General features: G+C 39.0%; 1 protein-coding gene across 6 annotated transcripts in view; it reads right to left on the bottom strand.

The window, feature by feature from the left end:
• Window positions 1-4,031: 4,031 nt before the first annotated feature.
• DISP1 (dispatched RND transporter family member 1) overlaps window positions 4,032-15,296 on the bottom strand; it is an 86,757-nt gene continuing 75,492 nt past the window's right edge. For all 6 annotated transcript variants that reach the window (XM_061364941.1, XM_061364913.1, XM_061364940.1 and 3 more), the window contains 3 exons: window positions 14,919-15,016; window positions 12,758-12,855; window positions 4,032-7,687 (listed from right to left, as the gene is read on the bottom strand). In XM_061364941.1, coding sequence (XP_061220925.1) covers window positions 4,043-7,687; window positions 12,758-12,855; window positions 14,919-15,016 — 3,841 coding nt within the window. In that variant the 3' untranslated portion in view covers window positions 4,032-4,042. The remainder of the gene's footprint in view (window positions 7,688-12,757; window positions 12,856-14,918; window positions 15,017-15,296) is intronic.

A 15,296-nucleotide genomic window follows, 5' to 3' on the forward strand; every position in this document is an offset into this window, starting at 1 on the left:
CTCTTATTTATGTAGACTGAGCTTTCTTTGCAAAGGCCAGTGTTGTGTCACGCTGTGGGAATATGCAATACTTAGTAGGGTGGTACCCCAATGTACCATCGTAAATCAAATCAAATGCTGGACGCATAGGCACTTCAGATATTAACAGCAGAAGTAAAATTTAATATAGCTTGCCAGCATGTGGAAAGAATTTAAGGTCCAATTCAATGAAGTCAGTGTGATTTTGGCCTGAATCACCCATCTGCTCCCTATATTAAGTAGTATAACATTCTCTATATAAATAAAATAAATTCAATTTTGATGATGTTTGACATTTCTTACAGTGCTAAACTTTTTTGTCATTTGTCAACCTATATTTTTAGAGCTCTCTTGGACTGACTGCCAGGGCTCCATCTGGCAAAATTAGAAGTGTTCCTAACCCAAAGCATTTAAAAGGATTTCTCCTACATTAGTTAAAAAAAGAAAAATCGAATTAAAATGATTGCAGGTGATTGGAAAAAAAGATGGATTTTCATTTTCTTGTAACACACAATGAAACAGTAACTTAAAAAAACCTTTTTGCATTTACTATACCAGCTACCTACCCAGCCACCAATACCTTGTATGAGGTACCTGCATTCGGAGTGATTATATATTGAGCTTAATGCAGTATTTTAAAAGACTCTGTAAATTATTGTACTTTTTTTTGTTAAACTAATCACTGTATTACCCACACTATGTGATTGGAATCTGAAAAACACAACTTCTAAGGACAATACAGACAGCCAAGGTATCTAATACGTTAAATATAACTTTTTTTCCCTGCGTGAGGTGAATTTGAAGGAGTTGGTTTCAGATGCAAGTCCCACTCCCAGAAGATTCTGGTTTGTATACTGTATTCCTGAAGAAAACATACTAGCAACTTCAGAGCCACAAACAGATCTCTGTCTTCCTATATAAAGTCTTTCTTTCCTTGGATAATCAAAGCCGTGTCACCTCAAAGGCTCACTTCACATACAAGTCACAGTAAAGTCTTCCCTAGACCTTGAAAAGGCAGAAAGCTTGTCTGTCATGTGCCAAGCTACAGGTTATCACTGCCAGAACAGTTACCAAACACCCTTACCCAATGTGGTAAATAACCCAGCATGGGTTATCCATAAAGCTCTGCATCTTCTAAAGCCAGGACCATATCACTTCATGAAGGAAGCACTAGCCAGCACCTGTGGTAGGAACCTTACCCCAAGTGGGCAGCCTACAAGGGAACCACTACACTTAGCACTAGAGAAGAAACGCACACACCCAGATTCACTATGTGAGCCCAATGCAAGGGAGGACCTCAATGACAGCAAATCAGTTAATGGAAATTAGAGTATTCTAGACTCATCAGTTTCCCTTGGGACTTGGCAATCATCGGCAAGTCTTGGAGAGGTGTCTCAGTAGGATCTAATGATCCTTGTTAAAACTTCCTGGAATGGAACAGGATCCCAGCTCTCCACACTTCCTTCTAGCATTAAATTGTTTTGGTTTTTTTTCCTCTCATGAGTTTTCTGGGGATAGAGTAATGCATAGCCTTACCAACCTCCAACTGTCACTGGAACCAGCTCCTCTCTTCCACTCTCCAGGAGCTGTACTGGTTTGGATTAGAGAACCTCTGCATGAGTTGACATAGATGTGGCACACACTCAGTGCTAGATACTAGGTATTAACTATTTCAATAATGGCTCCTTGTCCAGCTAAGTGATTTGGAAAGAATAAAGCAGTTAGCAGGCAAACAATGGCAAAGTCACAAAGAGCAAATACACCAATGGTACTGTTCACTAGCCAAGTATGCTAGCCAAGTACTAGCTCATCTTAATCTTTTCTAGGAGTACAATCACAACTCCTTAATCTTTTCTAGGAGTATGTCACAACTCCTTATCTGCCCCATTTTTTTCCACTGTATCAACCTTTAAGTACATATCATAATGAAAATACAATAGTAATCTCTATCACTTACCTCAGCATTATAAAATCAGTTATTAATTTAAGCAGTCAAAAGGGGCTTCCTTATACAAAATGTAGTTATGGAAAACTGGCTTAGAAAAAAACCTCACTTTTGAGCTCATCAGCTCAAAATGTCCTGTGTTCCATAAACGTGTTGGCTGGGGACCTCCCCTAAGGCCCATGTCTCAAAGGCACAGCTGTGAATGACAGCTGATGTGCCAGGCACTACGTAAGCATTACATATTGCTTTAGCAAGGTCTGACTGCAGGTCAATTAAACTACCATAACATCTGCTTTTATTTCAGGAGGATTTATTGCTTAGCATGCTACACACATCCCTCACAGAAACTGTGCTGAAGCAGGTGCAGTGGTCAGGAAGAAAGTCGGACAACAGCAACAGCCCGGTTTATTTCTTATGCCTTTTAATTTCTTTGGATTGCCAGCACTGCAAGTCTTAGCTCTTTATAATTAATGGCCTCTATGGTGTTGAAAGTAAAACCTTGAATCATTTACAAACATTTAGAGAGAAACTGGCTCTGAGTTATGAGTCTTAAAAGAACTTAGTGAGTTTTATTTTGTGTTTAAGAAAGAATGCTACTCTTCTTAAGCTATGTAAAACTATTTTAGTCTTTTATATGGATTTCAACTTCTTACTCTATTCCAGTCACTGAGATATATAAGCACTAACATCACTGCTTCCAGGGAAACCAGAATGGTTTGCTGTACGATACTAATCTATGTCCCTTCAACATGGACATTACAACAGAAAAAGGCAGGCTGTTTCTCCAGTGATTCATAGCACACTGAGAACATGATACCACATCAGTCCATAAAATCTATCTTCTGTTATCTGTGTATTGTAAATCAACATAATCAGCATAACTAAAGGATTATATGAAGAGATATTTGTCATTAGGGTGCATAGCAATTATGCCATGCTACATAATTCCAGCTCTCAAATCCACTCTCCCTGAATGATGAGACCAGCAAGGGTTCCCACGACCAAACCATAGCTGTCATTTGACTAAACCCTGCAGTTACACAAACACGATGTCAGAAATCCAATGTCTTGGTTACGTGGTTTAGTTCAGGATTTTAACTACATCTTGGAACTTCCATGGGCAAGAAAACTCAGAGCACAATATTTTATGTATTTGAGGCTTTGAATTGACTTAATCTGGTACTACTGACAGTAACTCTAGAACATGTTTAACTATGCCTTTCTCCACAGCAGATTTACTTCTAATTTCCATACTTTGTGGGGGTAAAGTTCTGTGCTGCAAGGCCCAATTTTGTAACTCCTGATTTTATATGCATACATGTGTCATATACATGAATTACACTTCATGTCATCACTGAGAAGTAAATAATGTTAACTTACTATGTTTCCACCTATATTCTCTGGTATTTAACGGTAAAGACTATACAGGACCTGGCAGAAAGGGCAGTTTAAAATGTTTTACTGCACTATATACACAGATATTCAAAAATTACCCTTGACATCCAAAAGCTTTTCGTTAGATTTTGTTAGGCTAAATATTTGAAAGCAATTCCCCAAACATGCTACTGTGCAGAGCTGGTCTTTCAGACAATCAGGATTGTCTGAACACAGTCACAGTCCTGATGCTGGTTCAAGGCGCGCACAAGCCTGCCAGGACAGCAGTTAAATAAAGGTAAGTAATGTACTCTGAAAATGTGACAGTCTCAGCCAACCCCAAACATTATCAACCTCACAAGCCCTGGGGAAAAAGAAACTCTTCCTTTTCTGGGAGAGTTTCTTTGTCATGCTTTGTTTCTTGAGATGGTTTATAAGGAGAACTCAAACTCTAAGGCCCTGGGACAAAAACTAAATTAAGTAGAATTCATCTTATGTGTTACAAGCAAAATAAAACATTCAGGACAACATGAGGTTTTGCTACACGTAATGGCTTTATGAAATGTATAAATGTTACTGTTCTGTAAAATACATGTTTCATTCCAAAATGCAACTTGTAATTCATATTTATTCAGGATTTGCCTTTTTGGTGTTTTAAACTTCCTTTTCAAAAGAAAAACACAAGAGTCCCAAATTAAAGATTTATTATAGTGTTTTTATTAACAAACTTTCATTGGAAAGTTCTGGGCGCATTAACATAGGAGGCACATTGGCTTCGATGTTTGGCATTTGACAGTCAACAGAATTGCACTTCACTGTGATAGCCTTGCTACAGCAGTGGGGATTTTCACGGCAACCCTCATAGCGAGCCTCTCTCACTGACCTATTCAGCAGATGGTTTTTATCACTTTGGTCAGCCTTCAAAACCCGGTCATTCTGCAAAGAACACTGATCTATCTTGCTCTCAGCTTTCTTTTTTTGCTTTGACAGAGAGGCTTTCTTGCTTTCAACCCCGTTTGCTTCTGTACCACCCTTTTCATCACACTTGTCTGCCTGCTGACAGAATCCCTTTTGGTTATTTAATACACTGTTCTCACATTCAGAGCAACGCACTATCAGAGGTCCTGCTTTGTGGCAGACAAACTGTGAGGAGCTCATCACCTTTGGAACAATTCTAAGGTTCTCCTCTGGGTTTGGATGAGCTTGTGACTCTGTCCTATTTATTCTTTGATGTGCCTGAAACTGTTGCATGGACTGGAGGAAAAAGTTTTTAGGCAGAGAGCTCTGCGTCATCGTTCTTTTGAGCCTTCCTTGAAGGCAACTGCAGTGGAGGACATGCTGGACTGGATGCACATAACCTTCGGCAGCCTGCTGTAAAGCATTTATAGGAGCTATGGAGCTTTGTATCTGTACAGTTCCCTGTGACGGGGAACACTGGTAACAGAAGGCATCGCTTAACTGTTGGCATGAGTGTGGACTCCACTTCACTGCCACTTGCTTATATGCATCGGGACAGCTACACTGCCTGTTTTGAGAGAAAATTGGGCATATGGTGTGTTGGTCAATAGATGTCTGTAGCACAGCTGAACTAGCAACATTTTTTATGCTTTTGCTCACTTCACTATTATAGGTTGAATGCACAGGGATACATGAGTTTTGGGGCCTGCTGCTGAAGAGCTCAGAGCAGATATGAGTTTCTTCATAGGCCACTTTCTCTGCAGGGTTACAAATACCAGTTTGTGATGCCAGAGGCTCAAGCTCATAGTGCTCATGCTCCATTTCTGGCTTTTGACTTCTGGAGTCCAGCTGATACTTGCTAATGGGATGTGATTTATTTTGCCCTCTGCCTCCTTGGCCTCCCGAAAAGGTCTGAGAGAAGGCATTACACCGCAGTTTTTTTGGTAGTGGGATCTGGCCACAAGTGCCCTGGGGTCCAAGGCATCGGCACATGCACTGGAAGAAGAATGTTGCAAAAGCCCAACTAATGCACATTATAAGCATCATGAAAGTGCCAAGTTGCGTGTACGCCAGCACTGTAGAGGGCATCATCATTGCTCCAGCTACAAACGTAGTCAATGCAGCCATTGCAATAGCAGAACCCATACGGCTTAAAGAAAATATTACTTTTCCCTCTCGGTCAGGGTCAGGGGCTAAGCGATAAGCCACTCCATAATGAACAGCAAAGTCTACAGACAAGCCGACAGCCACTGAAATAGTGACAGATTCTAACACATTTAGCTCCCATCCAAGAAGAACCAGAGAACCTACAGTGACAAAAATAGTTCCAGCTATTGAAACTATTGCATAAAGGCTTATAATTACGTTCCAAGTTGTAAGAAGCATTACACTAAATGCAACAGCAACTGAAAGACCCATGGCAATCAGAGTACCATCAGAAAGACTGTCCTGAAGATCATAAAATTCGAGGTTACTCACAAACCAACCATTGCTAAGACCTTCTGGAGCAGAACTAAGCTCACTTGAAATCCACGAGTCCACCTCCTTGTAGAACTGATGCATTTTCTCATATGCCAGGGTGAAGAGGTAGGTGCTTTGGAACTCCAACACCACTGCCCTGATGGTGTCATTTAGGTCGAAACGAGGCCCTGGTGTTTTACTATCTAAGTGGTACCCTGTGCTTCTTTCTAGCTCCATTATAGCTCTCTTGATACATAATTCAAAAACTTCTTGTTTGTATGGAAAGCTCCAGTGGCTGCAGCACGGGTAAAGAGATGGCTCATCGCAGTCTTGATTTTCCATCCACTGCTTAAATGTTTCGATGAAGCAGCTTGTGAAGTCTTGTTCTTCAGTCTGATAGTAAAACGTTTGATTTCGTAACTTCTGACAGAAACGCAAAATCCAAACCTGTGAAGCTGGGCTAGCAATATTAAAACTGCTATCTAGTTGCAGCTTTCCTTTACTTTTAGGGTTTAAAGGGTCACCATTATCCTCAGGGGTGACACCCCAGATCACTGTTATTGGCATGTGAAGCTCTTCTCCATGGTGGACACGTTCAAACATAAAAAGCTTTTTGTATTCTGCATCGTATCGTTCAAATGGGTGAGAAGACCTAAAAACCTGAAACTCTGAGAGCTCCAGTGATGGCAATTTCATCTTTGGATTTACACACACGATATACGCTCCACCAATTGTTAAGGCAAGGAACCAGAAAAGCCAAATATATCGAAATCTGATGACAATGCATGGCAAAACTTTCTCAAAAAATATCCTAGATGCTTCTGAAACTGAAAAAATAATCTTGTGGAACATTTGGCACAACACTGTCCAGCAGTTTTTGTTGTTGTATACCCTCTGCTGAGGTTTCTTAAAGCAACTGAAAATATTGAGAAGGTATCGTTCATGTAATACAACTACAGCAGGTAGCCATGTAACCATCAGAACATAATTCACCAAAATAGCAGTGCCAGCATAAACACCAAAACACCTGATTGCTGTGATATTGCTGACATAATTAGCATAGAAGGCAGCAGCGGTAGTAAAACTTGTGACAAACATGGAAAGAGCAGCATGCTGCAATGTGATGCTCACTGTCTCAGAGGTTCCAGCATGAGGTTTATCAAATTTTGTGTAGTTCCAAACGTCACATAAGACAAAAGCATCATCTGCTCCAATCCCAACGAGAATAATCAATGCTGTGAGATTCATGAATGGGAAAAACTCAAAATTAAATACTACCCGATAGAGAAAGTAAGAAATAATCAAAGAACTAATTATTGCAAACATAGTCATCAGCGTAATAAACATGGACTTCGTGTATACACACATAACTAATAAAACAATTACAATGGCTATAGCAGGATACACAGTATCCATCAACAGGTAATCTTGAAACAACCTATGTTTTATTCCAAACTCAATCCCTGTGACGGTTGTTACACCATCGGAAGCGTTCCAGTTCTCAAAGTTATCTAGGTAAATGCTCATCATGCTTTCCCCTTTCTCAGTTGGAGAGAAGAGCATGCTGTATTTTAAAGCTGGTAAGACATAGTCAGCTGTCTTTGGGCTTAGAAAATCCTTGTCCACTAGGTAGTGAAGGATCTGGTAAACAGCGTTGTACTTGGTACATTTGCGAGGCACGTTTGTACACTTGAGTTGGTCCTTCCTTTTGGCATTCATATCCCAGCAGTCCGGCCCCAGGGTTCCGTTGTAGTAGTATTTGGCACATGTGCGAAGCAGCTTTAGGGTGTGAGAGACATCACGTTCTACTATTTTTTGACATGATGACCTGTTATTTAGAATAGCAATATAGTTGCCCAGTGTCCAGCTGGGACAGCACGAAGCAGCAGTGGCTCTCTGGCAGAGATCACCAAACTGGGAATGGGATCTGATCTGTATAAAGACAGGCAGGGCAAAAAAATCCAGTTTAAAGTAATAGTCTGAATTATTAGAAACATTCACCCGCCAAGCAAATAAAACATTCCAAAGTGATGAAAATTCACCTTATGGTCCTTTTGTGTTAACATTTCACATTCTTATCTCCACACACATTGGTTTTGATCAGTATCCTCTTACATGCAGCAGACTAAAGCAGCAGTAACTCAGTACACTTACTTGTCACAGCAGTGTAACATCGGCAGAAGCGTTAGGAATATTGTAATTCTTTTGTTTGAAGATGCACTGAGGTCTTGGGATTTTCCCCAAGATTGAAGACTATTAATTCTCCTTTATTATCTCATGTTATAAGACTGAAAATAAACAGCAATGAAGCTTCATTCTGCTTGGAATCATAGACTGAACTTCCTACGAGAGTCAGGACTTACTATCCGGAAAGACAAGATCTGACAACTTTATAACAACTTCCTCATCTGACTTCAGGCACCCCAAAATAATCCCTGCTGCACCAAGACAACACTCATGCCTTTGAATGCTGCATCCACCATGGGACAAAGTCCCATGAGTTGACTCCGGAGCAAAGTGGAGGAAGATGCAGCAGCAGCAAGGCCAGAGAAGTCTCAGGGACAAGTGCATGCAGGGAACAGAGCTGGGCCATGGGGGGACAACTGCTTGTTGTCAGCTCAGGGGACTGCCCAAAGCTCCTAGGAACCTGAGCCTTACAGAAATGACAGCAATTTTAACACTGTGGTTAAGGACTCTTCTTAGCTAAATGAGTGTTAATCCCTTATGTGGATAGTCTTATTTCACAGATCCAGTTGAAGCCAGCTTCAGCTGAATACTCCTGATTCAGCTGAAGCCAGCAGAGCATGACTTAAATAATCATAAGGCAAAACAGAAAGTATCTATAAAATCAAACTAAAACACTTAAGTAATAAGGTTAGGTCAAGAAAGTTTTCCCAAGCTGTGAAAACTCAATCTTGATAGGGCACAGGGAATAGAAGTCTTAAAAGCCAGAACTTTTGGCTTTTTATACATGACAAATTAGAATTAATCCTTCAAGTAGACGTGTGTAAAACTTCAGCCTTAATCAAGTTACATAGAATGAATACATATTAATACACTCACATTAATAAAGCCATGTGCTTAAGAGCTTACAGGAGTGGGCCCTGAAACCATTATCTATGCGTGTTTTAAATTTAGCTGGTTTAAAATATACCACTTTGGGGTTTTTTTTGTTTGCTTGGGATTGGTTTTTTGTTAGCAAAAGTGCAAATCCTTCATAATGCAGACAAAAAACCTGCATTTGGGGATTCTCATGGCCGTTCTAAAAGCTTTAATATGGACTTGAATTTTGTCACCTGGTTTCTGAACAATAACAAACTGGCATTCCAAAAACACAGGATAATTCACATTTGATTGTTTCCAGATAAAAACACTAACACATGCAAACTCAGGAAAAACTGAACAGCCTACTAAATAAAAGGAAGCACTGGAATAGCATATCTCTATTTTTCATGGCACATCTCCAGGTTAATCCTAGGAGGATATAATAGGCAAATTGGGAGGAAAGGGCTGTATCGTCTTTTCTATGTATTCAAGTTCAAGATGGGACAATGAGGTTTATATGCTGTTCTCCAAGACTTGCTGCAGGCCATAAACATTCACATTCATCAGTAAAGTAGCTGCTGCCAAAGATAAAGTAACATGAGCTGGCAGCTGGAAATTAGAAATTAAAATACAAAATTTAGCTCTGGATAGCTCATTAAAACACTATGTAAAATGCTAATATATTGTAGCACTGGGCTTTGTTGGTGATCCAAAGGAACTGAAAAGGCCATTTTGCTTTTGCCAGACTTGGCCTGCCACTGGCAACGTTTTCATTTATTTTGGATCCAGTAAGGAGACTAAGCTCTGCAACCTGTGCACATGCTGTATCTGTGGGCAGCTCTGCCCAAATGGATCCACACAGTGTGAATCACAAACAACACCAGTTTGGGGAAGCAGTCAGAGATCATTTACAGTCTTTGAAGTTTATAAAATAACTGTTTACAGTTTATAGGGAAAACATTCTACAATTAACAGGTGGGGAAAAAAAGGGCTCTTCTTATCCAAGTAGTAAAAAATTAGAACACTTCCTATAGCTATTTGGTATATAAAGTTTCCATGAAGATTATAGGACTACCATATGCTGAGCAGCTGCAGGATGGAGCCCCTAAATGTCAGTAAAACATACAGTTAAAGTAGTTACAAGCAGATGGGAATACAATTAACACACGTGGGATATACTGTTAGCTCATACTAAAGCAAATACTAGTCGGTGCTGAAATCCTGTTTATCATCAGAAAAATGCTAGAATTCTATAGTTTACATTTCCAGGAAATAGCTTCTGATCTTCCTGGCTTGGAATACAGAAAGCTTTGCCACTTACTTCAACAGAACAGGGTTCCTACACAGGCATGAATTTAACAACAAACATAACCACAGCCAGAAGAGACTGGAGTGTCACCCAAGTCATCAGCTTCTTCTGATAGCTGCAGTGCAAGTCAGCATTCTCTCTAGGACTGGCTTCAAAAGAGGGGCATATCACAGCACTTCAGAGTCATATGATCAATTCATGAGCTTAAAAAGAGTTAGAGGTGCTTAGGAATTGTTAGAAAGTGTGACAATTGTTTAAACATGGCACTGGTAAGTAACAACCATTTAAAAAACAAACTAATGAAAGACAATTCAGCCCTTTTCTATCCCTGAGTATCTAATTTTTATTATAAATTTACATACACAGAACTACAAGTGCAAAACTTAACCATATCCATTTACTTCGTCTACTAGCTAAAAATCAACACTGCTATCATGATGCACTGTCATTCCGCTCAGCTGAGATGTTCAATTACTACATTCTTAAGTCAATGACAGGAAAGATCCACAGAAACATTACGTGCAACAATCCCCTCTACAAATACGCACATAACTGTGGGTGTAGCTGAAGTAGCCAACACTTAATTTTCTGAAGTGTTCTTATTTCAAGGTAAGAGCTATTTTTACAGCTACAAGAAGCATGGGGCTTGGTTGGGTGTTTTTTCTGAAGTAGAATCATAGAATAGTCAGGGTTGGAAAGAACCTTAAGGTCACCTAGTTCCAACCTCTTGCCATGGGCAGGGACACCTCACACTAAACCATATCACCCAAGGCCTCGTCCAACCTGGCCTTGAACGCTGCCTGGGATGGAGCATTCACAACCTCCCTGGGCAACCTATTCCAGTGCCTCACCACCCTAACAGGAAAGGATTTCCTCCTTATATCCAATCTAAACTTTCCCTGTTTAAGTTTTAACCCATTACCCCTTGTCCTATCACTACAGTCCCTAATGAAGAGTCCCTCCCCAGCATCCCTATTCTTCCTCAGAAAATAATGTATTTCAAATGTACTTGAAAAAATACATCATTATCAAACTGGGCAAACAGGGAGGAAACCCCCCAGAATTCCTCAGGAGTAATGCATCCATTAAAAAGATGATTATTCAGAGGTAATTAACTATTATGTTATAGACAAGTATTTTAGTATTCATTGCTTTGCAGCAGTCTACAGAACCTGGGATTTACCTGCACCATCTATGTGACTAAACTTCTATGGTCAAATGCAGACATAACTCAATTTTTACCTTTGTAAAAGGTTATTCCCCACTGTATCTCCTGATTGAAGTGCCAATATGATTACCCCTAGTCCAGTTCATTCAAACTGAGCTGGGTTAGTTTAAATACTGTACTTTGCTCACCTGGCTCATTCTGACTGAAAGACATAAAGGATAAGCACATGAGCCATCCTTCCAGTGCAATAATCTCTGATGGGGAAATAAGGAACATTTCCTGAGCCTATGAGGACAAAAACCACTTACAGCAACAGGGGATCACAAAATGCCTGTGAGCAGACTGCCAAGGGAAATCTGTTACAGAATGTTTCACTATAGCTCAACATTTTAAGCAAGCAAATGCCAGCTGTTAGGGAAAACAGTTTGGGAATTCGCTATATTAATACAGTTGTCTAAAAGGGCAACAATGAACAAAACTAACAATGAAAACATTCAACATGAAATAAATGTGGTATAATATGAAGCTGTTTCTTTTTGTTTGGGAGGAGAAAGAAAAGCTGGAAATAATCAGATCATTATTAATAGAAGAAAATGACATTGCTTTATCTCCATGCAAAGTCACCAGTTCACACAAATTTATGGTTACTCAGCAACTCAAAGAAATTTATTCCAGCAAGTGATAAGCTTATATTTTATAAATACACCATCTGAATGCTTATTTTATTTTAACCTTTGCAGTTAACTTCCATCAGTTGAAACCAGACACTGATTTCAGTCAGAGTACTCAATTATCTTCTAACACATGTAAAAGAAGCTACGTCAGCTCAGAAGCTGGCTATTACAATAGTTATTTTGACTACACAAGGTACTGAGTACAAGGAAAGCCAAGAAAAATAATAACAGAGCCAGACAGACAAGGCCAAAATGTCTCCTTTAATTTTCTCAGCTTTAAAGAGAAAATTAATATTACCCTGAAAGTATCACTATCAACACATGATTAGCTGGGCTGCATTTCTAGCTACTATATCCATGTTCCTCTGATGTTCACCTTATAATCTATTCTCTTTCAACCTAAAGAAAAAGAAAATGCTTAGTGACCAGCTGGGTGTCAGAGAAAACCACATGTGCTATGAGGATGCAGCAAGAAAAGATGAATTATTTGCTGGGAAACAAGAACAAAATCCCATAGAGTAATACTCTAAGAGGGAACACACAGCAAAAGATAAGGCAGTTCTTCCTGCAACGCTCTTCCACCTATTCTGGTTGGAATGAGTAGCAAAAACAAATTCCCTTGTACAATTTGTTTTACAATTGAAAGTTGTTTAACTTTGTCTGCATGCTGACCGACCATTCAAAAAGGATGTGAACATTGTGAAGTCCTCTCATATGCTACCAGATGGCAACAGGCAGCGACACAAAGTTTCAAATATGTGATTCATATCTGCAAGTCAAACAAATGAAATGCCATCTTCACTTACCCTCAAGTTATCTACATTGCACATTGACTTAATTGCATTCAGATTCCATAAATTCTCTCCTTCTGTTGATGTAAACACCACTCGTGAATAGCGATCACCTGCAATTAACAGGATGGGGGGGTTACAGACTGTTTGGGTGTGCCTGGCATCAAAGACTGAGGCAAAATCCCACCATTCAAATGTCACAGACAAAAATCTTCATCAGGTCATGGGAATCCACCTCCTTTTCAAGACGAGCTATTTATCTGCAAGACTCAGTCCACATTAAAGTTTCAGTTTCGTTAACATGCTTATAGTAAATATTGCATCTTCAATTCTTTATATCACTTAGGAGCTCTATTCAAGCCAACCATCTTCTGAAATATGACAGACAAATAAAAATCAAATGATCTAATCAGCGAACTATGAAATTCTTGGCACAGCATAATGGCAGCACACAGATAATAGTAATCAAAGGCTGATTTAGTAAGTCATTTAGGAATATAAATAATAATTATAAAGCTGTTTCTACAAGAATGTTTTTGCTTTAGAAGCAAATGACTGCAGTGGAAGTTGTGATATCCTTGAGGCGATTTTAAAGAATTCTACAGTTTAGATACATACAGCTTAAATTACAAATTAAATCACATTTATTGGAAGACAGCTTTTAGGAAAGGAAATAATTACTTAGTGGCTCTGAAATCTTTATGAATAGCTAACAGGGGAAACATATATACAAACACAACTATGCAGTACTATGTAACACAATATGGTATTTTGAGTTAAGAAATATTATCATATTAATTACAATGTGCCCCAAAATACAAAAGGCTGATATTTTCCTACTGCTGTGAATGTGCAGAATTTTTGTCTTTCACAAGACTGTAATGAAGACCCAAGGGAAGCGCTTTATGATCTCTGGCCATGCTTTAGAATCAAGGAAACAGAAATCTATAGATCCTGGAGCAGGCAAAGACAGATACCAAGAAGGATAAAAATGGGTCAAGAGCAAATCAACTATTTTCCTTACATAAAGGACTGGCAAACTTTCCCATAGAACCACAACTCCTTCATGACTGCCACAACTGACACTATGCAGAAACTGTAGTGGAAAGAATGAGAGTGAGACTACACAGAAACAGTGGGCAGGAGAAAGAGGAGTTAATTCTGCGGCAGGTTGCAGTTAATGCTCAGTAAGAGTTTCAAGTACATTTCCTCTTCCTCACGTAAGATATGCTCAGCCTAATTTGGTTCTGCTCACAGGAGCAGAAATTAGGACCTTGCTCACATCCTCTCACTTAGATTTAAGACTATACTGTAATGGGAAAAAAAAAAGAAAACCAACACCACCATAAATCTGTTTTCCACCCTGGTTTTTACTGGTCCTTGCTCATTCAGATCAAGTAATATAAACAAGTAATTCCACAATTATGCTTTTGTGCTGTTATCAGTCCTCACATATTGGAACAGGAGCAAAAGAGCCCAGGTCATTATATGAATAAAGGCAAGATCTCCATCTGTTAATGCATGCTCTCTGCCAGAACAGGACTTATCAAAGTTTTGCAGCATGCCTTGGAAAAAGGCAATAATGACTTCTTTTTTTGTCCTCTAGTTTAACTTAGACAGCTTCATAAGCCCTCACCTAGTTTAAGGTGGTTTACTTTGTATTTATTTTTGGTTGTTTAAGGGTGTATTTTATTTGGGGGTTTTGTGCATTTTTAGGGCTTTGTTTGCTCTTTTTTTCCTAAACAAAATTCTGTGCAAGACATGACCTGGGGATGTCTTCTTATGTCTTTCCATATACAGAAAAAGTATTCTGATTTAGGTTTTTTATAAGTAAGTTAATAGCACAGATTTAACATGACTTCTTCCCTGGTGTGAATTAAGTGCTACCTCTGTAGTTGTATACAAACACCCCTTTTACAACGATCACATTACCAGTAACTAATAAATGAATCTTTATAGGAAATGGAACCACTTAAAGGAAGCATTTTCAGTTGTTTCCTAGGAAGAGCCAATAGAACACTGCATTTCAACCCCATTTTGCACTCAGAAAGAAGGTACTTGTGAATATGCTAAACATAAAATATTTTCCTAATAACATATACAACATACAGAAGAGTGCAGAAATCATTCAACTGATAGAAGTTTTTAGCCTGCCTTACATCCCTACTCCACTTACTGGGAATATCACAAAAAAATGTATCCTTGTGGAAGTTCCAGTCTGCTTGCCTCTTCTCTCTTTCATAGTGATCATCTGACCATCTGTCATCTTGATGACTGAGAAAAGAACAAATACTTTATTTACCTTACCTTAGCAAACGGATTATTAATAGAAAGAGAATGCAAACAAGTCAAACATCTCAATAGTTTTTATGTATGAGAAAATGTATTTTTACCAACATGTCTTTGGTATAAAACAACTGGAACATTCACTGCATTTTCTGTTTAAATTAGAGACTTCAAAGGAAGTACGATTGAGCTCAGTAGTGAAAATACCCATAATTCAAAGAGAAAACTAAATAATGCATTTTTTAAAGGGCTCACAATAGCACATATC

The sequence above is a fragment of the Neopsephotus bourkii genome, unplaced genomic scaffold (assembly GCF_033783945.1).
Source record: "Neopsephotus bourkii isolate Nb327-2 ecotype Australia unplaced genomic scaffold, CSIRO-AGI_Nbou_v1 NB_114, whole genome shotgun sequence".
NCBI classification, from domain to species: domain Eukaryota; kingdom Metazoa; phylum Chordata; class Aves; order Psittaciformes; family Psittacidae; genus Neopsephotus; species Neopsephotus bourkii.